This window comes from Syngnathus floridae, chromosome 2 (assembly GCF_059516105.1).
Source record: "Syngnathus floridae isolate MCC-2025c chromosome 2, RoL_Sflo_1.0, whole genome shotgun sequence".
Taxonomy (NCBI): domain Eukaryota; kingdom Metazoa; phylum Chordata; class Actinopteri; order Syngnathiformes; family Syngnathidae; genus Syngnathus; species Syngnathus floridae.
Window position 1 is genome coordinate 22,449,119 of NC_142414.1, and position 25,188 is coordinate 22,474,306.

General features: G+C 38.5%; 1 protein-coding gene across 2 annotated transcripts in view; it reads right to left on the bottom strand.

The window, feature by feature from the left end:
• nphp4 (nephronophthisis 4) overlaps positions 1–25,188 on the bottom strand; it is a 93,251-nt gene that overhangs the window by 12,492 nt on the left and 55,571 nt on the right. The window contains exons 12-22 of one of the 2 annotated variants that reach the window (XM_088370017.1): positions 24,877–25,068; positions 23,826–23,983; positions 20,963–21,154; positions 18,314–18,501; positions 15,262–15,422; positions 14,234–14,396; positions 7,475–7,606; positions 5,562–5,758; positions 4,178–4,401; positions 2,553–2,745; positions 1,042–1,125 (exon numbers count right to left, since the gene is read on the bottom strand). In XM_088370017.1, coding sequence (XP_088226143.1) covers positions 1,042–1,125; positions 2,553–2,745; positions 4,178–4,401; positions 5,562–5,758; positions 7,475–7,606; positions 14,234–14,396; positions 15,262–15,422; positions 18,314–18,501; positions 20,963–21,154; positions 23,826–23,983; positions 24,877–25,068 — 1,884 coding nt within the window. Of the gene's footprint in view, positions 1–1,041; positions 1,129–2,552; positions 2,746–4,177; positions 4,402–5,561; positions 5,759–7,474; positions 7,607–14,233; positions 14,397–15,261; positions 15,423–18,313; positions 18,502–20,962; positions 21,155–23,825; positions 23,984–24,876; positions 25,069–25,188 lie in introns of both variants that reach the window. The other variant, XM_088370016.1, reaches the window with a different exon arrangement.

The window sequence follows — 25,188 nt, forward strand, 5'->3', positions numbered from 1 at the left end:
GACTGTAATAATCTTGTATATCCAGAAGGAAGAAAAATCAAACCACTGCAGTGTTGCCCTATTATTATTAATAGAACAATATTGTATATCCAGAAGGGGTAAAAAAAATCTAACCACTGCAGTATTATTATTATTCTGCAAGTATTTCTAGTTATTCAGAAATGTCAATTTTGAATGAACCAAACAAAACAAATGCTACATTAACATAAAATTAAATGAATTTGCAAAATGAAAAGAGCCAAAGATAAACTTGATTAATTCTAATGATTACAGATATTAAAAAAACAGCTTGTTCTAGTCCATTCTATTCTATTCTATTCTATTCTTTGTGGACATGGTTGCTGGTTACTACATCAGGTGAATATGAACTCTCTTTAAGTGCTTAAATTTAATTCGCTGCCTAATGAGAGCAGAATACAATGCAACTTCCAATGCAATCTCACATAGCAGAAATAGTTTTTGCTGACAGCAGTAATATGATGCGGCTACACAGTAAATTACATCACAAGAAGATTAAAAAAAAAAAACACATGGTCTTATCAAGTTCATCCAATAGAAATGTACTATACTGACGTTGTTTCTGCCTCCTCTCAACTTCTTACGTATTATTAACGGTGTGTGAAATGGGAAAGTAACTTCAGCCATACTTAGCGTGCATGCTTCATTTAACTAGATTAGCCAGACGTGTCAAACTGTCCTCCTTTTAGAGGCACTTTAACGCTTAAGCCTGACATTTCCAGTTGGAGATAAAAAAAAAAAAAAAAAATGTAAAAAGTTCAGTAAGATAAACAAGATAAATGTGATTTCTGGCGTATAATTTTGCTCGACACTCTCACTTGTCTGGCTATAGTGTAACTTTTGAAATAGTTGGCACTTCAAAGCAGCAGGAGCAGCAGCGGAGGGAAGAGGAGAGGAGGGCGGAGGCTACACACTGCAAGTTCTGTCTTAAGAATTCTTGCAGCTGAGAATAAAATCAGATAGGAGGTAAACATGATCCTCTATAGCGAGGAGATCTTGAGCACAATAACACACACGCTTTACCTTGATGGTTTTGGCAGCAACCATATTGGACACAATCTTCTTCGCCACATTATAACTTTTGCTCGGAGGTACAAAGCTCGGCCCCTGCTGTGAGGATATGATAAGACACAGAATGCTTATCAAAATTGATGATCTGTCAAGCCCAGATGAGAATGAGTGCATCGGATAGCTTGTATTTTGCACCCCAAGCCAGAAAAAAAAAAAACTGACAAAAACAAAACAACAGCATGAAGATTTAATAGGCAAATTTGTCCTTTTGGCATCAACTTTTGAGTGTCAGTAGATGTTCACTAAGTAAAGCCAGCTATGATATATCTCATTAATATTACATATATAATATTTATATAAGTGGCTTAATTTCAGTTCCACTCCCATCTCCCACTGGGCAAAAACAAATTCGGTACAATATGAGGTGACACTTGCACGACTCAATACAAAAACTGCACAAGAAAAACTCCCTAGAAAATAATAGTGATCAGATTGGATTTCATATGCCACAGCATTTCACACTTTGATGTCACATTAAAATGAAACTTTGACAAGTTAAGGCATGTATTGAGATGTTATGGCGGTATATGACTGCTTTGAACGAGAGTTCCATTTAGGTCATGCATCTTCAACAAAATCCAAAGCAAAAGGAACATGTATTTTTTAAATGCTTTTTTATTTTAGGGGGCAGATTTTTCCTGAAATCTACACCACCGCAGGGACATTCGGCTTTTCACTGTGTTCATTATTGTGCTGGTGACTGTGAGCTTTTTCAAAAATTTGGCGCAGCTAATGGTCTTGAGATCGAGCTAAATATTGACTGGGTTTCACATCACAGCAGACTACCAACATAGTAACAAGCCCACTGTATTGCAAAAAGAATGACACTCCTATGGGGTCGAATGATTTGTGAAACTAATATTTTAAATGCACTTTGGCAAGTGATCGGAAGTTTTGTTTAAAGACTGTTTTGTAATACAAAGTAATTAATTTTTATATGACCAAATAATATTATACAGCTCTTTAGTGTTGTGTAAAATGTCCTTTTCCATATGCTGAGTCTATTTGATATGATTAATACAAATATTTACATTTAAATTAATACTACTTCATATATACAAATATGTTGTGGCTCACTTTGCTGACATTAAAAATATCAATCCATAGGTCTGTTACAACATTACATCTTTATACCATATTTGGAAAGCATCATTTTTTGATTCAGCCTTCGTATTGGGACTCATTTATTGTTGTGACTGGGAAGAATATGTTTGAATTAAGCATCCTCTTCTGTCGAACTCGTTTGAAGACCCATTTTTATTCTTCGGCTTTTAACTAAATTTGTGTTTCAATTTACCATTGCTATATGTATGTGAGGTGCTTTGTTACAGTGGCAGCTGTGGTAAAATGCACTATATTAATAAAATGTTTGTTATTGTGTTGGATTGTAAATAGAGTTCAGACATGTTTTATAAGAATAATGCTAAAAATCTAAAGCGGGAAATATTTGCCCTCAACTTTACCTGAGTACTACTCATGTTATGGTCACACAGGAAGCTCTGGTATTTTAGTGGGATATGAACGCTCTCCTTAGGTCGTAGGTAAACCTTTGGTCCCAGAGCTCCTTCCTCCAAGTGGAACATGTCCTCCTCCAGCAAAGAAGGTGTTTTAGTAAGTTCTTTGAAGTACTGCCACTCTTTTGTGTTAGTGATGACACTGGATCAAGAAAATATTACACACAAGTGACTTTAAAACATACATCATCTCATTGAGGTGTCAACTGTTATGAACTGTCAAACCATCCATAAAATAGACACCATAGCAAATATTGTGGTGTGTATGAAAATAATTGAAACAATTAGCTGGATTGTGTCATCTGGGTAGAAACAAAAAAAAGACCCCTGTCTGTAAAATTGTCAATGGCGTTAACTCCAAAATATCCAACCTTCCTTCTTACTTGACAAATTTCTGACTGTTTGAAGAACAAAAGGGCATACACCATTTAAAGAAATCTCAGAAAATAATAGTCAAGGAAACTTTAAGGAGCAATAGCTTATAATAAGATCGATGGAAAGAAGGATGACTCTCAATTAGACTGGGTAAACCTGATGGTAGGGCTAATGCCATAATGAATCATCCATGGCGCTCTCCAACCTTTGTTGCTCAATGAGATGTGTGTTAATCCAAAACACAGGCATGAGCTGAATCCCTAACAGGCGATTTAGTGTGTGGAGATTAACAACAATGCAAAAAAAATAAACATGACAAGATACAGAGTGCGGGTGATCCAAGAATCTACAGCTATTATGGCTGCCATATGTGTACTGTATTAAACAGGGGCAGTCACATTTTACCAGCATTATTCTTGTCTTTATGCGTAAATGTGTGTGATTTGTGTCATTTGAGATATATTGGTCTTTGATTACAAAACAACAATTAGACAATTGTTTGATGTACTCTGCACAAGCAAGCTTGTGATCATATGCAAATGTGAAGCCCATTAGTCATATCTGAAAATAACAAAAAGTGGAAATCAGCCTTATAAAATAATGGACAAATGCTTCGTTATTGTACTTCCAGTAAGTATTATATTCACATCTGTACGCTCGCTTATACTCCACCACATAATAAAAATAATAATGATAATAATAATGATAATGATAATAATAATAATAATAATAATAATAATAATTATTATTATTATTATTATTATTATTATTATCATTATCATTATTATTATCATACCGTTTACTGAAGAACACTTGTCTACAGCTTTGCATGTCCAGTTTGAATTTGTACAATTTTGGCAGGTATCCTCAGCAGCAGTAATAATCTGTTTTCTCAGTGCATCCAAATTCAGTCTACCATTGGATAGCAAAAAAAAAAAAAGGTTTCTTTATGTTTCACTTTTTCAATGTTAACAACTCCACAAGTATTTCCGTCCCTTCTTCACCACCTTTGGGAACACGTCCACAAAGTGTTAACATGTTTTCATTTCAGAGCAAAGCGTGTTACACTGTCAGCATAGTTAACGCTCAAACACAAACTACATGGAAACACATGCTCACAGTTGGCGTGCTAGATTTGGGACATCATGTTGGGCACCTTTTCCCTCTTAGAGAAAAACATGTGAATGATGGACCCTCACCTGAGCTCAGGATCATTGATGTGGATGGTGACTGTCTGAGGCAAGTTGAAAGGGTTTTTAAGGACAAATTCCATGTACTCTGCAGAGCCCAGGCTGGCAAAAAGTTGATGCGGGGTTGTGATAGCATGGCAAAGCATGTTGCTGATGCCCTCTGCCTTGCTGATGTCTTCAAAGAAGATGCTCGAAGAAGGTTGTATGGTCAAAGGAATGTCTTTAGTCCCATCCTAAGACCAAACAATATTTTTAAAAAGCGGAACAAAATGCAAAACAACAAAAAATATTACTCTACACGGTACATCAGCATTACATGTCAATTTCTTATCAAAGTCTAAATATCAAATGATGAGACCGCATTTATTGTTTGAAAACAATAAACTGAACAAAAACAAAGCCTATGGGTAGTCTCAATTTTTCACGACACTGTTTGGATCAACTGCTCATAGCTAGAACCTTACAAGCAGTATATGTTTTAGTGTAGAGAAATTGTGAAATGATAGAGGAATGAGTTACATATGTAAATAATATAATAAAACTATCTCATTGCTGTGCTAAATCTGAAATGAATACTAACATATTTTATAATCCTTTGTTCACTGCCAAAAAGTTATCAAGAAATTAACTTAATATTCAATTCTAGTTGTCTTCTAAATTAAATCTGTAAATAAAATAAACAGTGTCTTCTCAAATAGAACCAATGGTTATAATAATTTAGGGAATCATTTCAGGGACACCTCAGAGTACTACGGTAGGTTAAAACCTGAATACAGTAAAACAGCAAAGCTTAACGTATAACTGGAAAAATCAGCGCAAAAGAAATTAGATGTTTCATGAAAATGTGACGTACAAGACCAAAATGTTTGGTTAAACAATTACTAAACATGGAAAAATATTTCAAAACTGTTTTGAATCTCAATTGTATTTGTAAGGCATGGAAAGTGAGAATGTGCTGAAGCTGTTAATATTTGACAGGGAATTGGCTGTAAGGGCTGCGTGAAATAAAACCACTGGTCGTACCGCAGGAAGTGTAATGTACAAAACGTGTGAGTGAGACACAATACTGGCAAAATGACATTTAGCATGTGCACCCGCGAGTGAAAGAACAAGTTGTACCTACAGGGAGAGGAACAATTAAAACCTACTTGTACTGTTCAGTCACTAAACCACGGGTGCTTGAAGGGCGCGCTACCGTGACAATAATAAAAATGGCAGGCTCCCTGGCAGATGCACCACGTCGCTATGAAACCTCCGGTGTGAGTGTGTTTCTGAGCCAGAAGGAAAGCTGACACTTTCTCAACTGTCTATTTAAGTGACAATAAACTTTCAATATAAGACAATGAGCTCCAATTGACATTAGGCACACTCCAGAAATGCAGTTTGAACTTACCATAACATGAGTCGTTTTATAAGCGTCCTTCTTGCCCTCCTTCTGGTGCACGGCGGCCATACACTGCAGCTTGCGATGGCCACTCTCAAGCTTGCTCTTTTCCCAAGAAAAGCTGGTGCTGTTGTTGATTCCACCTCTGTACGCTGGCCCACGCTCCTCTTGTACCTGCAGTCTCTGGGCCTGTGCGGTGTTCTTCACTACGAAGAAGAAACCATATGCAGGCATGAAATGTATTTATTCACTGAACAGAATAAATTGTAATCGCTTTGTTGTCACCGCCATATGTTCGAAACTCTCGCCAAACGTCCAGGGGAGACAGGCGCAAACAAATTATAAAGTATTTTTGGAGCACAAAACCAACAGCTTGTGCACGGATATGAGTGGAGTCAAACAACTGGCACTACGACAAGTGGGCCAGAGTCCTACTCGTGGCGCGACATACACACGCTCCTTAGCTCCAATCCCCCCCCCCCCAACACCCCACCAAGCCATGCATCCACTGCAAGAGGAAGTGACTAATTATTGGCATTTGGCATTTGTCAGCAAATAATCCATTATGATTCGGACTGGATCATGCAAATCATCCATGTTGCTGTAAAAGCTCTGACAAGAAAATTTCCCTAATCCTGCACTTTGCACAACACTCCAGCATGGCCAAGGTTGAAACAGGGGACTACTCAAATCATTGCCTCTTTGCATTGCGTATTTTTAGCTTCAGTACACAGAAAATGTGTAAAGCTATAAAAGTGAACTGTGGGCTTAGCCGAAATATGGCAGCTCACGCAACAGCTAGTCATATTTAAATTAGGTTCAAATCCATCAATTTTCTTCCGCTTATCCTACTCAGGGTTGTGGTAAAGCTGCATTCTATCCCACCTGACTGTGTGGTGTCCAGAAAATGCATATGAAAGAGACAAAGCACGACAGTTGAGTGGCCATGAGACAATAGGTTGTCATACAATACACAGCCATGGGGAACAAAGAAATAGAAGAAATGAGCCCACCCTTGTTTCTTCAGTTTGCTGTTAATTTTCAAATATCTAGTACAACTAAAAGTACATCAGTTTGGACCAATATACGTTAAAACTGACAAGTAGTGAGAAACTAATGAGTAACCTGCAATGTTTATTTTTTGTTTTCATCAAAACAACATAGTGATCATTATTATACATAGCGAAAATGTTATGCTTGCTTTTTTGAAATGTTATTACATACATTATTGAACTGTTATACATCAAGGTATCTAATGAATTTTTCTATAATGTTCTTTCAAATATATGGAGACCTTGCATTCGAAACTCCTTTCACCCCTTTCCTTAATTCCCCGGCAAAATAATGTATGCATCTTAAGAGAAACATTTTGTAAACTGCATTATTTAGTAGTAATCCATATTTGTGGCCGTTAGGCTTTGGCTGAGGTTTCAGCCTCACTAAAGTGCCTTTCAAGTTTATATGCGAGTGTCATTCATTTTAGACATTCCAGTGCACACTTAGCATCATCACACGCTATACCCTTGACTAGCCATTGCTTGTTTAAGTGAGAGGAAAAAGCGGTTTCTGTCTCAGTGTGTGTGTTTGCTTGGACTCAGCATACACACACACAGCACACACACACACACAATACACACACATACACAGGCATACGCAGCAAGCTTGTGGCTCGCCACCAGAGATGCTTCTGCAGGCTCAATTAGGCTGAAAATTGAGTGGGTCAATGGTGCAGCCAACAGCCACAATGTGAAATTGAGCTGGTTGGCTTGATCAAGGCGGTCAGCAGCCCGGCAGTGAAAGACACTCACTGCTAATTGCTGAGATAGAAACACATGAAGGCACTTTGATATACTTGATAGATATGAAAAGGTAAAACAGACATGTTAGGACAAACAGAGTGTTGGCTGCGGTTGCTTACTTACCGTTAAGTTGGAGAATATTCCTGGTAGAGAGGCTACCCCCTGCGAAGCCACCGGTGACCTCATGAGGGATGATGATGTGAGAATGAGACTGTAAGCGGTCTGTTGTCCTTCTACTCAGATTTGCTTGGGAGCCTTCAAGGGAGAAAGAAGTTGGATTTTCAAAGCCGTGTCGTTTTATACCTCAAAGAGCTACTCAATATGAGAAGGTCAAAGAGAAGCTTAAATGGACTTTTATTTCACTGTAAAGGGCAAATGTTCCGATAGCTATCATTGAACAATGACCCCAAACTTTCAAACACAATCAGCCTGGATGACTGAGGGCATGCAATATTAAATCAAACGTGTCTTCTAAAACTCTATAAAATAGGGTCAATTGTTATACCTTTTGAGGAGTAATTAATGGATTTTTTTCTTAAATTACATTGTCATTGCATTGTTGCTTAACAGCGGGGTGAAATGAGTGAAACACACGCACACGCACACACAACCACACAGATAAGTTCATGTGGGGTAAGAGGAATCATTTATGAACTGAACTTAAACATACTGTAACACACCTTATTTAAATATGAGTTCCAGGACTACTATCACAAGAGAAACATTTCAAATCCTATACTAAACTGTGTTTGTTCACTGAGAGATCTACCAGCAGGTCTTTCTAGTGGTTTCCAGCAGGCTTTGCTTCATTAGTGTGTTAGGAGAAACAGGACAAATAGAGCCTGCTTCACCATGACAACAAGCCTGCTCACAGCGCCCTGAGGATTCCGCTTGAACTAGAACAAAAGCACATAGAAGACATAAAGATGGCCGTGACAACGGCGCAGCGGATCAAGTCAAGTCAATCCATCCATTATCTGAACCGCTTATAAGTCAAGTTTATTTAGCCCTTAATCACAGATACGTCTCAAAGGGCCGACAATTGACCACTATTCTCTGATCGTAACTGCCAGCAGGGCAAGGAAAAACAGGGCTTCACATGCCCACAATTGACCAATATTCTCTTATCATAACTGCCAGCAGGGCAAGGAAAAACAAACAACAACAAAACGATCAGGGAAAAATGAGAAATCTTGAGTCGAGACCACAGATGGGAGGATCCCCCTTCCAGGGTGACCGGGCTGCAATGGAGGTCAAGTAGGCAACATTTAACACACATCTGGAAGAATGCTTCCAGAAGTAAATGAAGGTGTGGATTACTTTGAATGAAAAAAAAAAGTAGTTTGTAACTGAAATATATCTTTTGTGACACCAGTATCAAAACTTTTCTTACACACCCAGGCCAACATATGGAGCTGCCAAAAGGTCTAATCATGTTTAAGGCCCTGTTACTTATACAGAATGCCTTGATCAAATTCTAAAATTTCAATTGTCAACACACACCCAAGGAGCTGCTTAGTTGATAGAGAACACGTTTCATAATTTTTTACAATAAGGTTCCGTATACCACTGAGGACGCTTCCTTATGAAATACAGTGACCGCATCAGTTACGCCGCTTTACCACCTGAAACACGTAGCTAAGTGAGCACAGGAGGTGTTAGAAGGAGTATCAAAACTACCCTTCACATGCGGACTCCAACAAAAAACTGATAATGGGCAACATCTAAATGAATAATAGGAGCCTGGGGTTGCCATGAACACAGACAGCAGTTCTGCAGATTAATGGTCGAGGTGTCTGCCGTCTCAAAGCATCGCCTTCATCATCCATCAGCCTTTACCACCACCCCACTCTGCGCAATGTAATTGTTTGAGTTCTATTTCCCCAAATACTGTTGTGAGGACATTACTTCTGCTTAAACATCTCCAATCTATAATAAAACCATCAAGATAGACGCCTCAATGATTCATTATAGGCCTTTCAGTTAATTCCTTTTGTGTATAGGATTGTTTTCGAGATGGATAGAATCAAGCAAGAAAGCTTGCTAGGATGCAATATGAAGAACATCAAGTAATATTTGCTCACAATAAAACAAATGGCTTAATAATGAACTCAATTAAAATCCTCTGATTTAATCTGTTAAGCATTCTAATTAACCATCTATCACCATAGGAGATTTAATAGTCCTAACAAATAATGCCTATTCAAATACTCATCTAATTGACATGGAGGTCTACATCTGGGTCACACAATTTCTAAATTTCCCATTAAATTATGGATTATACTTTACATTGAACGATAATGGCAATAACATTGTGACCTTTTAGGAAACTTGGAAATCTTTGCAAACTGATTTTAGCTCCTTTGTATCATGTAAAGTTCTCAATTTTCGAGTCAATAGGCACTGTATCTCAATACTTCCTGAACTCCAATGACCAATTTGTGAGAGTTTTATTTTCATTATGAGGCATCTTTGGGTGTTACAGAAAAAATGCAACACTACACGAATGAGTCAGATAGTGAAAAGCAAACCACAAAAAGATGAGGTTTTTGTGTGTGTTAGTGAACAAAAAGAGGCTTTACAATTTCTGTTACGCATTGAGATGCATTGTTGATAGCTATCTTACTGAATAAATTAGTCTTTAGCCTTGATATTGTTATATTTTAGTTGCCAAAATATTGCAACATTATATCAGTTACTCTGCTGTTACCACCCCTAAATAATATTATTTGTGCTGCAGAGAAAACACCTGAGTAAAGCTGTTCCTCATTTATGGGAAATGCGAACTGGAAAAAAAATAGCAGGGGGCTGAACTCTATCACATTTATTGATAATTTGGCACTGTTGCATGACAATAATCACATTGGGCGGCACCCCCTGGCCCACTCCACTTTGCTCTGCTGGCAGTTCTTGAGGTTAAGGCCACAACAAACCAGCAATTTACTGGCCCAAGAACAAATGGGAGCAAGCATCGAGGGACTTTCAAAGTAGTCTGAAATAATCAATTTTTCCTGCCTCCTGATTCCAGGCCACTGATCTTTCCGAATAAGCAGATTCTCCCTGTCACCTCAGGGCTAAAAGCAAGGTTGATAGAGCGAGGCCTTTGAAGGTAAGAAACACCTTTTCATAAGTAAGACATACTGTACTGTATGATCACCCCTTGGGGAAGTCCTGAAGACCAACTAATTGTTCGGTAAATTCCACATATAATTTGTTTCACTTAAAGCACCTTTCAGCAAGAGTTTCAGTGCTCTCTTTAGCTGCAGCACTCACTCTGGGGCTTATCAGACTGCTGCAGATATGTGAAGGTTGAAGAAAGTCGCCTTGTCTACTGTGGAGAGACAGATATATATATATACACTTTCTGTTTGCTTGTGTGCATGAGAGCATACGCATGCCGGTCTATTGGCAGAGCAAGAGAAAGGCTATAGATGTAGTAGTTCGAAGCAAGTAAACAGATTTATGTAACAGGAGAGGGCTCTTCGTTCCAGCGGCACGCATTTGCTGAACAATTTGAAGTCACAGGTTCAAATCTCAATTTTGGACTTTCTGCACATGTTTCTTTCTGAGGGTACTCTGCCCCTTCCACCATTCCGTTTATTGAAAGATTAAATCCTCCAGTAAGTGATTTATACAGTATATAGCCTGTGCTTGGCAACCATTCTTTCTTGTACCACACCTCTTGTCAAGAATTAACTGGGAAGAGCTGCAGCAATTAAATGAGAGGTTTCATTCGCTTAAGTCTATTGTAAGTCTGTCTGTTAAAAAGTTGGTGTTTTGGTCCAAATGCTTCCCTCAAAATAAAAGCTTAACTGGTATTCATGTACCTATCGATGCCGAAACAAAATGCAAAACTACAGAAATAGGCCTCAGTTTTTCAGAACTTTTGATGGCAGCATATTTATGGGCTAGGTGCGCATAAATTACTTTGTAACAAAAAAAACCCTATGTAAAATGCAACTTTGCCTTGGACTCGGCTATACAGTGCTAAATGTAGAAAAATGTCTGCCTTGATTTATTGTGCCAAGCGAACATCATTGATGATTACGATCTAGACATTAAGCACTTGCAAAGTGGCCATCGAGGCTGAGGTGAAACATCGCTTTAATGTATCACCTAGGTTACCACCAATTTACTTGCATGGCTTCATCAGATAAAGACAATAAAGCAAAATCGATTTCCTCTTGGTTGACCAGTCAGTCAGTTTCATTGGAGAACTGAAAAATTGACATTTTTTTTACATTTACATTTCATTTCTTTTTTGTCCTTGAATCTTCACATCCCAACCTAACTTTGCAGTAATAGAAAAAGACATCAATTGGTGGTCTGCTCTTTCTCATTTAAAATAACAGGCTCAGGCAAACTTTTTCAATTAAAAAAATCCGATAAATATAATAAAAGACAAGTTTCATAGAATGTATGATTGAAACACATTGAAGCAGGACTGCTGTAACAAGGCCCATCATGATGTTAGAGGGCATAATTGAACCTATATTTTATACCTCTCACTAATGAGACTTGATTAGGTAGAAGTGCACAATCTAGTGAAATCCAAGAGAAAAACTGTATTAAAACTGCCTTTACAAAGACAACATTGTACATCTCAAATTCAAATTGATATTTACAATACAATTAAAACCTGTAATGTAAATTCAATCTTTATTATTTACTTCTGTGTGATTTTGGTTCCCAATGTTTGAAACTAAAATATTTATCACCTCTCAATATAAATAAAGCTTAAAAAAGTATTCGTAATGTATGTTTAAAGAAATTCTAGCAATAGATAAGCATATGCTTCTGCTAAAATGATTGGGAAAAAGCATTTCCTCCATTATGTGGCACACAAATCATTTTAGTAGCTACTGTCAGCGTCATATGCATCAGGCTTGAAATAAACAGTGCACCAATGTTCACATCAACTTAAGTTGTAGCTGTGCCTTCCCTATGAATGCTACAGAAATATAATCCACAGTCTTATATTTGCTACAGTGTTTCCTTTTCTTGCTGCCCCTCAGTCTCTTCTCAGTTAAAACGTGTCACCTTAAGTAAATGCTCGTTCGCTTCCATTGTTGTTGTTTGTGCCAATGTGTTTCCCTCGTGACTACAGTACACAAGTATGCGGCCAGGTAGAGTGTCTTTCAAAAGTGGCATTAGCTTGGCCTGCATGCATTTCTGTAAACACAGCCAGGGTGGATTTACAAGTATTGGAATTGCAAGAATCCAAGCATATGACAGAAAAATCACGAGGCGAAGAGTCTCACATGATATCAGTGTTCTATTGCAGAATATTTCCATCCGCCAGGCTCATCACACAAGGTGCCCCATGCTCTGCTACACCTGTCTGTCTATATGTCTGCGTGGACGCATGAGCGCTCGCCTCCTCGGCATGTGTGAGCGGTTTGATTTCCACCCTGTCCAATCTCAGTCAAAACCTTCACCCGGCACATCCATCTCAATCCGTGTGTAACTTTTCGCCTTTTTGCCCACTAATGAATGCCCTTCATATCCTTCAACAAGCCACCCATTAAGAGTTGTTGAGTCTGATGAAAAGACACCTCGCTTCCTCCTCCCAGATGTGTTGTCGAGGAGGTGATGGGCGGCAAAAAAAATGTGAGAACTAACACGGAGAGAATGTGAGGAAATGAGCTAACATGGATAAGGAAACAAAGAAAAGTTCTTGTGAGCCCGCCTCCCTTTCCAAATTGATTCCGACTCTCCGCCAAGCTGTCTAATGGATAACCGAGTATTGATTGGAATTTACATGCAGACACAATCCACCCGCTCCCTCACCGCCACTTCTATCCAATAAGCCATTGCACTCTCAACCTGCTTTGAGTGATAAGCACAATGAGAAAGTGCTGGCATATTTAGAACTTAGAATGGCACTCTGCGCTGTTTCTAAGGTTGGGTACAATGATGCGTTGTTTATGCAAGGGAGTATGTTTCAGCAGTTGATGCATGGCAAAAAAAAAGATACTGGCAGCAGCCATTGCTCTGTACAAGCCCAAAGCGAATGAGTACAAAAGAAGGGAAGAAATAGAGAGCTCCCTAGCTAGCTGAAGTGGAACTATCACATCAAAATATTTCTCCATGGTAGAGTGTTAGCTTTGCAGCCTTCTAGACTTTAAAAAACATCAATCTTAAGGATCCCCCTGTCATTTTCCAACCATAGTAAAGTAAACATGACTTTACGGGAAGGGACATTGGCTGAATATCGTAAGTGGTTTGTAAATATTTTAGGGGAAAGAGTAAGATGAAGGATCAAAACTACTCTATGAAAAGTACTCTACACTGAAAAATATTCACATAAACTTGCATATAAGCAACAAACACAACAAAATCATAACTTTTTTCAAGAGTAATAAAGCGCATATTTTACGCACACACATGCACGCACACACACACACACACACACACACACGCACACACAGACAGACAAACTGTCAGCATTAGAAACAACGGATAACAGCACAAAGTAACAGAAGCGACTGCTGAAATTTGCTCAACTTTCAACATGGTGTTTTTCATTATGATGAGGGTGCGTACGTGAGCAGCAGATCTTAATGTCGATAATCCTTATGTGTCAGTCGGCTTTGATTAAAACCTAAAAACAATTAACACGCAACATGGAATTCATCAAAACATTCCCAAACGTGATTTTGCTGCATAAAAAGCAAGATGGTAGGAAAGATGAACGTGTAATGCTCCTACAATCTGAAAAAACCCCACCATTGTTTTATCTGGAAGGCCTAATGCTTGGGAAAGACGTCGTGTCTCGTACTCTACACTTTATAGAATAAGTGGCCCAATCATTATTTTGGTGGTTATTGGTGTGTGTTTGTCAGAGTATATTTCATGCTTTAAATGTTCCAAGATACTTGCCACCAATGTTTCCAGTGCGAACATGCAGCCGACCTCTGATGATGGTGGAGGGGCTGTTGGAGGCTTCGCCTGTCTGCAAGGTTTCCTCTCCGACATAGTCGGTAGTCAGAACCTCCAGCTCATGGAGTGCTTGCACAGCCATTTTGCCATGCCGCAACATGTACTGGAGATGCAGAGGCAGAAAGGGACATTTAAAAACAACTTTGTTAGGATAGGAAGTTCTGATAATGGATAGATGAATGTACACTTACACTACCGTTCAAACGTTTGAGGTCACTCAGACAATTTAGTGTTCTCCATGAAAACATAATTGCACAAGGGTTTTCAAGGTTTTTCTAATCATCCATTAGCCTTCTAACACAATTAGCAAACACAATGGACCATTAGAACACTGGAGGGATGTTTGCTGAAAATAGACCTATGTGGATATTGCATTGAAAACCTGATGTTTGCAGCAAGAATAGTCATTTACCACATTAACAATGCATGTATTCCTGATTAGTTTGATCCAAATTGAAAAAAATAGTGCTTTTATTTGAAAAATAAGGACATTTCTAAGTGACCCCAAACAAAGTCTTTCTTCTACTTCTTTATAGTAAAACAATATGGGCCTAAGATATGATGGAATTAAAATGCATCTGTGCTCATCTGGCACTATGAGAGAGAAAACGAATGTGTTACAAAAAATGTGTTAGGTTTACACAAGAAAAAAAAATCATACAAAAGCTGTGTACTATATTGTAGTTAAAGATTTGTTTTATTGTTTGGGAAAAACAAAAATCAAAAGTAATGTTTTTTTGATGGAGGATATGGTGTGCTTTATGCACTGAGACATGCTTCTCTATAATGTCAGGCATCTGCATGAATCAATGATGGATGCACTGCTATGCCATGACGGGTTGCAAAAACAGATTGCAATCTATTATAAATTATGCTGGTGGTTAAAATGTCACATGAAATGGAATGAGAATTTTTTCTGTAAGAGCCATAATATCGTATTGGTTTTTCTCACAAATGGAGTGTATTACCTTGAGCTCAATGGCTGTTGAACCTATGAGCAGCAATGACTCACTGTCCCAAATGTCAACATGCATGGTGTGAAGGGCCAGGTAGCGCAGGAACCAACGCTTCTCTCCTGGCTTTAGAAAACTGTCATCAACTCTGAACTGTACCTGCAGCCCAGGTGAATCTGCGCAAAGATAGAGAAGGTGGAGAGGAGGCAATTCAGCCAAATAACAGATTTCAACTACCAGGAAAAACCGACCAGTTGAAAGTAGCATCATCAACACTAAATAATGTAGCATGAAAGACAGACATGAAAATGAATCCTTATACCATATGAAAGGTGACATTAAACTACATTTCCTCACTCCATCACAGTTTATTGTTAGTACTCCCAGTTTATTGTTTAATCAATTGTGTTTTTGTTTAGGTATTTTTACACGAGCATACTCAGACCTATCCCCAGACCTCAGACTTCAGGGTGGAACATAAAATGGATGGGGGGCCCAATTATACTAATAATACCCTACAGACAGTACTTACTCAGCTCCATATATTTGATGCTAGCATACTCGATTGGCTCAGCACTGCGGCTCCCAGTCAATAGTCTTGTTTAGATCTGTTTGAGACATGTGGGATGTCTAAAACTATACTAAAAAAAGTTTCCATATTCTAAAATACTGGACAGCTGGAATATTTTTTGTCTGTCAAGAAGTATGTTTTGCGTATGATGACCACAAGAATGTTCAAACACAGGGTAAAATCATTTACCGTCTGCCCAAACACCCAGGAAGTCTTCACTTGGACCATTAATTCACCCAGCATGCCATGAGCTTGTAACAATGAAAGAGCAAGAGAAGAGCCAAGAGGAAGACGGACAACACTCTGTGGGTGTTTGCGTTCAGAAGCAGGCAAGGACTGAGATATCTGCCCCGAGGGGCATATATGTGTGTGCATGTGGGTTGGCAGACTTGGAGCGACACCCAACAGAGTGACAACTCACCCTGCAACACTACTACACAACCAGGATAGACTGTCTGATGTGTGCACAGCAGGCCAACCAGCCTGAAAGTCATGCAGGGCAACAATGAAGTGTGCGTTTGCGTGTGTGTGTGTGTCTCTATGGTCATTATTGCTTGGCTGTGTAACTGCAGGTTCTCAGGAGAGATACCACTAGTGGACAAATGGCTGTTCTTAATTCTGTGATTGTTATTTCAGCATTATACTGCCCTAATCGGTCTATTTTGCATAAATTAGATTCATTCCTTTTTTCCCGGATTTCTGAAAAGAAAAATGCAAAAGTCTTTTTTTTCTTTACAAAGAGCAAAACAAATTGACCAATGCGTTCTGTATTCTTCACTGTTTTCACGCTCCATCGCTCTTAGTATTTATATTACAGCGGAAGCTCAAAATCCATCCACAATTGTACATCACGGAACATTGGCTGTTGTTGTTGTCGATGGTTGGCTGGCCTACATTAATTTGATTGAATTTCCCATGGAAAATTAATTACATTTGGAATAATTTGTTCCAGAGCAGTTCCATAGCTGTGACTCAGTGGACTCAAATGACCAACATCAACCCAACACAAAAAAAAAACTCAGTGAAAGTCTAATGAGGTGCGATTGTATGATTATGATGACACATATGATGACAGTTGTAACCTCCAAGATGAAGCATTATTGTCACCAAAAGTGCACATTTGGAGCTTTCCACCTTCAAGGTATTACTCAGCCAGAAGCTTCCCATGATATCTGTTTACGTTTGACAAAGAACTCTATGTGTTATGAATTCCAGTTGATTTCATGTCCTCTACTGTGATTCTACTTTGACATTTTCATTTAAAAACAAAAGAAAAGGATGTGACAGATGTCATGAGAAGAATAGAACGTTAAACCCAGAGAGGCAATAAACCGACAAACTGCTAAACCACACCCTTAAGTCTTAATCCTTCAAAAGTAAAAGGGTAGAGTTATTCACCTTTTGCCACTGAATTGGTGTAAAGGTTTTCTGGGAGAGAATACTGAACCATATATGGAAAGATCTTGGTGAAAGTACACTGGGTAATATAGTATAGAGTGCATCCAGAAATATTGACAGTGCTAATCCAAAATGTTTTTCTGAGGAGGTCTGTAGGGTAAGAGGGGGGGTAATGTTTGTGTATTCAATATCACACTCTGTCAGTAGCAGTAATATCTCTTCCATTTCATTAGTTGCAACATGAATAGACATCAATCACTGGCCGCTTGGCTGATTGAAAGGGAAGTGGCATCGGAGAACATCGTGGAGCATCATGAAACTGGCTCGCAGTTTGTACGAAATGATTGGACAACTCCGAGCTGGATAGGGCTGACATAAATCACAATGAAGCTTGCACGCACAATATGAGTTATAGTTAACGTTGTTCACATGAGGAATGGTGCTTTGACGTTTTTTTTCCTGGTACATTTGGACCTTTTGTGCACATACAGGGTGTATTTTATGATATAGAAAGTGTTCATTTGTGTTACATGTTTTCATTTTAGTTTTTTGGTATTTTCACATTGCTTTGAATGCTAACTCTGCATGCTACAATGTTAAAAAGTGTTTCCTATTGTAATTGCAACAAATGAGAAATGCACGTTTCACTTACTCTTATATCATTCTAATAAAAATCTCCTGTGCAAAATGAAACGGGGGGTGCTCAGAAGTGGTCTCGCCCAGGTGGTAATTCAGTATAGAACCGCCACTGGCTATTGTTTACAAAAAACATCATGTAGCACGGCAGACTGCATATTATTTTGATAATTTTGTTTTTAGAAAGTTTGTGTATGCTTTGAATAATGTTCTCTTTTGGTTGTGGTTTTGACTTGTTTATGTTGTTGATTGTTTATGTTGTTTATTGTTTATTGTTTATGTTGTGAATTCTTAGTTATCAACCATTTGTATGATGCTCATTCCTCATTGATTGTGCATTGAAAGCAAACTACTGTGACTACTCTATAACCAGTGCAGCTACAAACTAAAAACTCCAAAAGAAGGTAACACAATCTATGAGAAACGTATCAATATCTTTCCAAGACAACAGAGGATCATTACCAGAGTTGACAGAGCCGTCATTATTGATGGAGGTTAGAACACAAGGAAGCGGCTCGCTTGCTTTCTGCTGCACTTTGTCACTGTTGAGCAGTCGAAGCTGTTGTGATGTGACTGGTGGAAAACGGTAGAACTGGAAGGTGAAGTAGATGTTGGCTGGCCATTCAGGACCAATCCCCACCACTGGCATCCTGATTAAAAACAAACAAAAAAACACTGCATTTAACAAAATCAGGACGTGCAACTCAGTAAATGGACTGAAATACTCTCTTCTGTACATTGTAAAGGAAGTTGTCCACATATGAATTCACCCTTTGCTGTACTAAACCTGAATATGCAGTGTATTCTTCTATAACTGTACAAACATTTACCAGGAAATCATATAGTATGTATAGTTGGGATCTATTCTATATCACTTCAGAAATGGACTATTTTCTAGTATAATGCCTCATGGTGCCTGAAATAGCTCAACAAATGTGATGTCCTAAAAATATTATTAATTAACAAACAGTGTACTGTTTCATCATTTGCTCAATTATTAGTTAAAAAATAATTATTACATCTAAATTAATTAAATTCTAGAAATAGATTGTTGTAAAATGTAAAGTCACTCATTCAACCATCTTTAAAACTACCCTTCATCCTTTTAACAGCACCCACACAAAGATATCTACCGCTAAACAAACTTGAGGTTGTAAAAAAAAAAAAAAAGAAGAAGCCTTTTCTTTCATTGCACACTTACAAGATTACACTGAATTACACTGAATAATGAAATCAACTTCCGTGCACTTGTATTGGGCCATCAGCAATCACCTTAATAGACAAAAATGAAAGTGAATTTTGCATGCAACACAAATGTATGCAGCAGAGACAACCACATTTCCTTTCAGGTTAATATTAATACATTTTAAAATCATGAAATAAGAATCCACAGAGTGAATACAAAGATGGACGGACGGACAGCCAAATGAAAGTAAAAGGGCACAGGACAGAGTGTTTGGGAGAATGTTGGTGTTTCTAGCTCTCATTGATTCATCTGAGAAGTTAATCAAGGTGTGCCTTTATGTCTTGCCTTCATGTCTACGACTTAATAAGCAAATCTGAATTTTCTTTTTTTTCAATGTATTGTAATTTTTTCAACAGATGTTCCAACACATGTTCCATTTGGATCATAATCAAACAGAAATGATCACCATTTTAAAGACAATGATAATGAAAAAATAATAATCACAATTATTTGTGGTAAAATTATCATTCATTTTTTGGTACAAACAAGAAAATACTTAGATGTAAAAATTAAATTCTTCAAAACACTATATTTATGTGTTGATTGGTCCAATCACTTTTTTTATGATTATGCCTATGCTGTACGCATTATTACTGTTTCATTCATTGTTTATTGTTAATATAGTTCAAAGTTGACAAATAAGTGGTCGTTGGGTCTCCAACTTTATCTAGAGGGAATACGCTGACATTTTGATCCTACTTTTAGTAAATAAGTGTGCCAATACTTTTAAAAAGTAATTGCACTAATTCAATTAGCTTACCTCACAAATTTCTTTATGAACTGACAAACCACCCACACAAAGGAAGTCATCCCTTGAATACGAGGATGCTGTACTCACTGTGTGTCATTTAAAACTACTGTACGCAAGTCTGTCTGCTGCCATTTCCCCATTAAAAGTGTTAAGGGTTTAATGGGATACATACTGCTTATTTCCTTGTTAAAAGCATGGACATTTATTTGAAAACAAGGCTAACATATCCCGAGTGCTTGTGCACGAAATGTCATGGTGACATATTGAACAACAACAAAGAACGGCCTTAATAAACTGCTGACATTGCATACACAACGAGAGAAGGACACAGTAATGCGAGTGATGTGTTCAGCACGCATCTTCTACTGTCACTGAGAGGGCGCCGGCTCCGGGGCCTTTGTGACGGCTTGCTGACAGAGGGTGTGCTGACAGGAAATGTGTTTTTGCACGAATTGTGAGCATATGTGTGCGTGCGGTGCATGAGCATGCAGCTGACATGTGAGTAGAGGATGACTGACAGAACTTAATGCCTGAGTGCGTCTGTATCTTCGACGCAGCTCAGCAGGAGGGGGGTAAAAAAAGAGGAACTCGGCCGTCTGCAGTTTTTTTTTTCCTTGGATGCGATTGAAAAATGCAAGGATACACATTTGTAGTGCATGGTCAGAAGTGTGAAAAAGGGAGTATTTTCTTTCATGTATTTCAAACAATAGATGTAACCCTAGCCCAAAAGAAATCTTTCTCATTACGGTGTTTTAATGATGCAAATAAACAAACTAATTTAACTAAATGACAAATATGTCGTTGAGTCAGGTGCCAAAATTCACCATCTAAAATTAATTGCAACAATCCGATTATCAGATGAAGCTCTCATTTCTTTGTGACTTAGGGAAAATCATGTTACTTCTTTTAAACACTAGATGACCAAAGAAACCAAACAAAAGTAGATCTTTCTCAAGAATAGACAAACTTTTAGACAATTACATAAAACTGTGATACTGACTATAGTTTTGATGTGACATAGACTATTTCATTGTTTGTGATTGAGTGCAACTTAGAAATACTCTCAAGCATATCTGCAGGATGATAATAACAATTACAGGACTGCCAACTTCACCTTGTAAATGCAAGAAATTGGAAGACCAAAAGATTCTCCCGCAGAGGATCCATTTCTTCACGGTGTGGATCAAAGGGCACCGGCTCCGTGGCATCCAAGACTTCTGCCACCTGCCCTCTCGAATCCACAATGTTAGGAAAGCCAGCAGAGTAGAGGTGGGCCAGTGAACTCCTCGAACTGACTGTGGACAAGCTGTGAGGAGAAGAGTTGCATTACATTTATAAGCATTCAAGGTGAGATTGAATTCAGCAATTAAAGTCATTGTGTAAAAAATCAAATAAAATGTGTTGCTATTAAGAATCTTGTAAACAAAATTGATCTGAGATGGAAACTGAGGGCAACAAGAAAATGAATTGCTGCAGCAAAGTGAAGACCAGGAGTTACACTGCTGAGGCACAGTAACAGAGTAAGATTATATTAGCACGTGTGTTCATTTCTGGCCGTACATCATCAAAACAATGATGTGTCAATGACAAATTTACCCGACTGACCAGTTAATACAAGGTCGACATTGAGTAGTGGAAAATGGCATTCCATAGGCAACTTTTCAGGCACGCCGCTGGAATCCTGCATCAAGATTATTTTAGAAAGCATATTTATTCCTTTTGGAAACCACTCCATTCATTTAATTTTTTTCGAATTTTTCCTGTGAAGTCAGAAGGGAGCTGAAGATTGCTTGTAATTTACCGGAGCTTAACTTCAATTTACTCATTGCATTTCGTTACAATCAAGTTCAACTTCAGTCTTCACTTTCTCCAAAATGTTTTCAGGATACATTCATCAAGCACAGGGACCGTGAGAGTACTTGGAGGGAAAAGACAGAGGGCGCTGAAGTACACCCTGAGGATTTCCTCACATAATTGTCAGTTATGGCTAATCATAGCAACCACCTGTCTTGCGGCAGCCATAGTAACATTCATAACTTCTACTGTCAACAATGACACCCAACACAGCACACAGATGGCTGGCTAAAAGCACAGTAAATGCTAATGTTTCGGATAATGTTTAGGCTTATCATGAAAGCGTTGTCTGTGCCCAGTTGGTGAACAGATGATACCCAACGGTGCACCAGACTGAAGCCTTAATCAAACTAATTATGGTGACAACAATGAGGTTGGTGGATCATTTTATTTTCTCTCAGATGTGGCTTGAATTTCATATACCAGCCACTCAGTCATTCTTTTTTTTTTTTTAAACTATATTTATGTTCAAGGCTATGAAGGCAAAATGGTACAGGTGTTAAACGTCATTGTTCTTGTCAAACAAATGAGTCATTGCACCGAAAAAACTTTCTACTTCCACAAGAGGTGGCAGAGATGTTTCAGCCCACTGAACTGAAGAGCAGCATGTCTAAATCCACATTGTAGGCTCGAAAAGCTGTTTCTGCAAGTTGCTTGATTACGCACTCTTTGTACTAATGCAAGATCTTGTTTCTGTGTCAGAGTGCCCATTATTTTCTGGATGTAGTCCTTTCTGTCAAAAATATTGGCACATCTCTATGGCAGGCTGCTGTCTTACTGCTGGACTAAATAATCTATCTCTTCCATCTAAAAGCCAACTCTACTTGGATCATTATCTAAGTAAACACAGCAATACCAGAGTTTACCTGAACTCTCTTCCCCCTCCTGCGTAGCGTCCTGTACTTATTTATTGTGTTATTTGTTTATTTATTATTTATTCATCACTCTTATTTATTCATTGATTGTGCCTTCTTGTTTTATTTTTCTTGTGTTGTTTACTTGTATGTACATTGTGAACTATGTGGATAGTGGGAACGTAATTTCGATCTCTTTGTGTGTCTTGGCATGTGAAGAAATTGACAATAAAGCAGACTTTGACTTTTTAAATTGGCGATTGCTGGAACTCTTCCGTCTAAGAACAATAATACTGGATTACTCAGAACAACCACTGTCAATTAGTAAGACAATCAATACCACTGTAGATAGCAACACAGTCACTTACAGTTGTAATGAATGGCTGTACACACTAAGACTCACAGGAGGGTTTTACAGTATGTGGCTTCACTGGTGACTTTGGCCAATCAACATTAACTAATGCTACTCAAACATCTACAATTACAAAGTTGAACTACTTGAGGAATAATGGTGAAGTGCCCTTCAAGCACAAAAAGTCACAAAAATATACTGTTGCAATTATCTTTGTAACTTTAAACACGCAGGCATGCACAAATATTGTGTGGATGTCTGGTGAACGTCTTTGCAACCTTGAACAAATCCTGATGAAAAAACAGTATTCAGGCAATTCAAAAACACTCACAGGAAATATACGGGCTTCAGAGATAGGGTGAGAAGCTTGGTCATCCAGGAAAGAATCAGAGTAGAGCCACTGCTCTGATTTATTTAGAGAAGACAGATTGGGTGGCTCGAGCATCTAGTTAGGATGGCTCCTGGAAACCTCCCCAGTGAGGTGTTCCCGGCAAATTATTATGTATTTCAATAATAAATTATAAGTGTAAACATGATAAACGGATGTGATTTCTATGTGATGTCCTACTAGTATTCTCACTGTTTACAGCACAGACAGGCAAAAAGTGTGCACGGGCACATACTGTGCTTAGTCACCAATTTCCCATCAGCCTGTAGCACTGACAGAAAGCGGTGTAAGCCAGACACTATCTGTCTGGTGACTGGCAGTCCACCCAGTGCTTCTTTTGATAAGGAGACTTTACAGAATGTGGTCAGACACAGAGAGTTGAGGTAAATGTTGGAGCAAGGAAAAAGATGAAAAATGCAAGGTATGGGTGGACAGTATGTATCAATCAAAGGCAATTTACTACTTCAAAAGTCACACTGACTTTGACGAAACCAAACAATTTCTTTTTTTTTTTTTTTACTTGACACACCTTGGTGTAGTCACACCCACTGTGATGACAGGGGCATGGACATGAGTGAACGGGAGCTCCTGAAGTTGGTCTTCCTCATGTTTAAGTAAATGGGTCTTATCCCTCTCTGGCTGAATATCCATCTCTAGGTGCGGAACACTGCTGACAACTGAGCCGACCTGAAGAAGAATGGCATGCACGTAATGATGCAGATAATGGGGAAGAATACAACCTAAATCACGAGTGCAGTAAAACCAAAAGTGACAGTGTGAAAACTGAGCATTATCATTTTGCTTGGAAATATGAACATTTGGATGTATAGTTCGTCTTATATTGGCTCTCATTAGGTTGTGCAGGTGTACCTAATGAAGTGTCCACAGGGTGTAGATGCCTAATGCCTGTGGGTGAACATGGTCCAATTATGCAGAGACAAGGCAGCTTTCACAGGCAAAGTGCTGATATTGTGCTGTGCATACCTACAACTGGGGGAGCAGGTTAGCCTTAGTTCATTTCTGGAAATTATTCCGTAATTAAACACAGCACAGTCTAGCTGACGTCTTCATTTCTGCATTCCCCTGGCTGAAGCAATGAGACTCCGAAAGTCCATGAAGCTGGTTATCAGTTACACCCAGTTAGCTACGTTTACAGGTATTTTCCATTATTATGTTTGAGATCTAAAAGCTTTCAATTAGACACATTTGTTAGGAGAAAAAGGCATGACCCAATATTGTGATTTAAACAATTATAACTTTCTGAGATACAGTAGGTGAGACAGAAATGGATCTTAAACTGCAAAAAAAAAATAAAAAATACAGATGAAGAGGTGAAATCTGCTGCACGCAACATGTCATATTTCCACAGGCAAAATAAATGGTTTGAGGCTAAAGTTTAGTGTGGCATGTGTATTCAGCTCAAGTGGATACTGTAAACATGTTCTTGAACTCAGTCAGTGACTGCCTGTGTATACTTTGGTTGAAATGATTATGCATGCTGTATTTTGTGCAAAGTATTAGTGTGTGCTGTCTTTATGAAGGCCTCTTGGCTTGCTTTCCAACTCTGAGTGTGCACCTACCGCCATATGTGTATTTTGTGCATGTCTCTGAACGCAGAGGGAAGGAGATCTTGCAGCATGTGATGGCCACTGGACCGGCACCGTTAGGGAAGGCTGGTGAAGAGAGGGATACGACTGTTGCCATGGCAACCCTGAGCTGGAATTGCTCATGGTCGGGTAGTGTGAGGTAGCTGTCAGTTGAGACAGTGATAGCTGAAAAGAAACACAGGTGAATAGTTATCATCACGTCATGTTATGTTATGTTATTATAGCTTGTGATTGTTTTGGTATCATTGTTTTATTATGAATAACAAGGGAAACGCTTGTACTTAA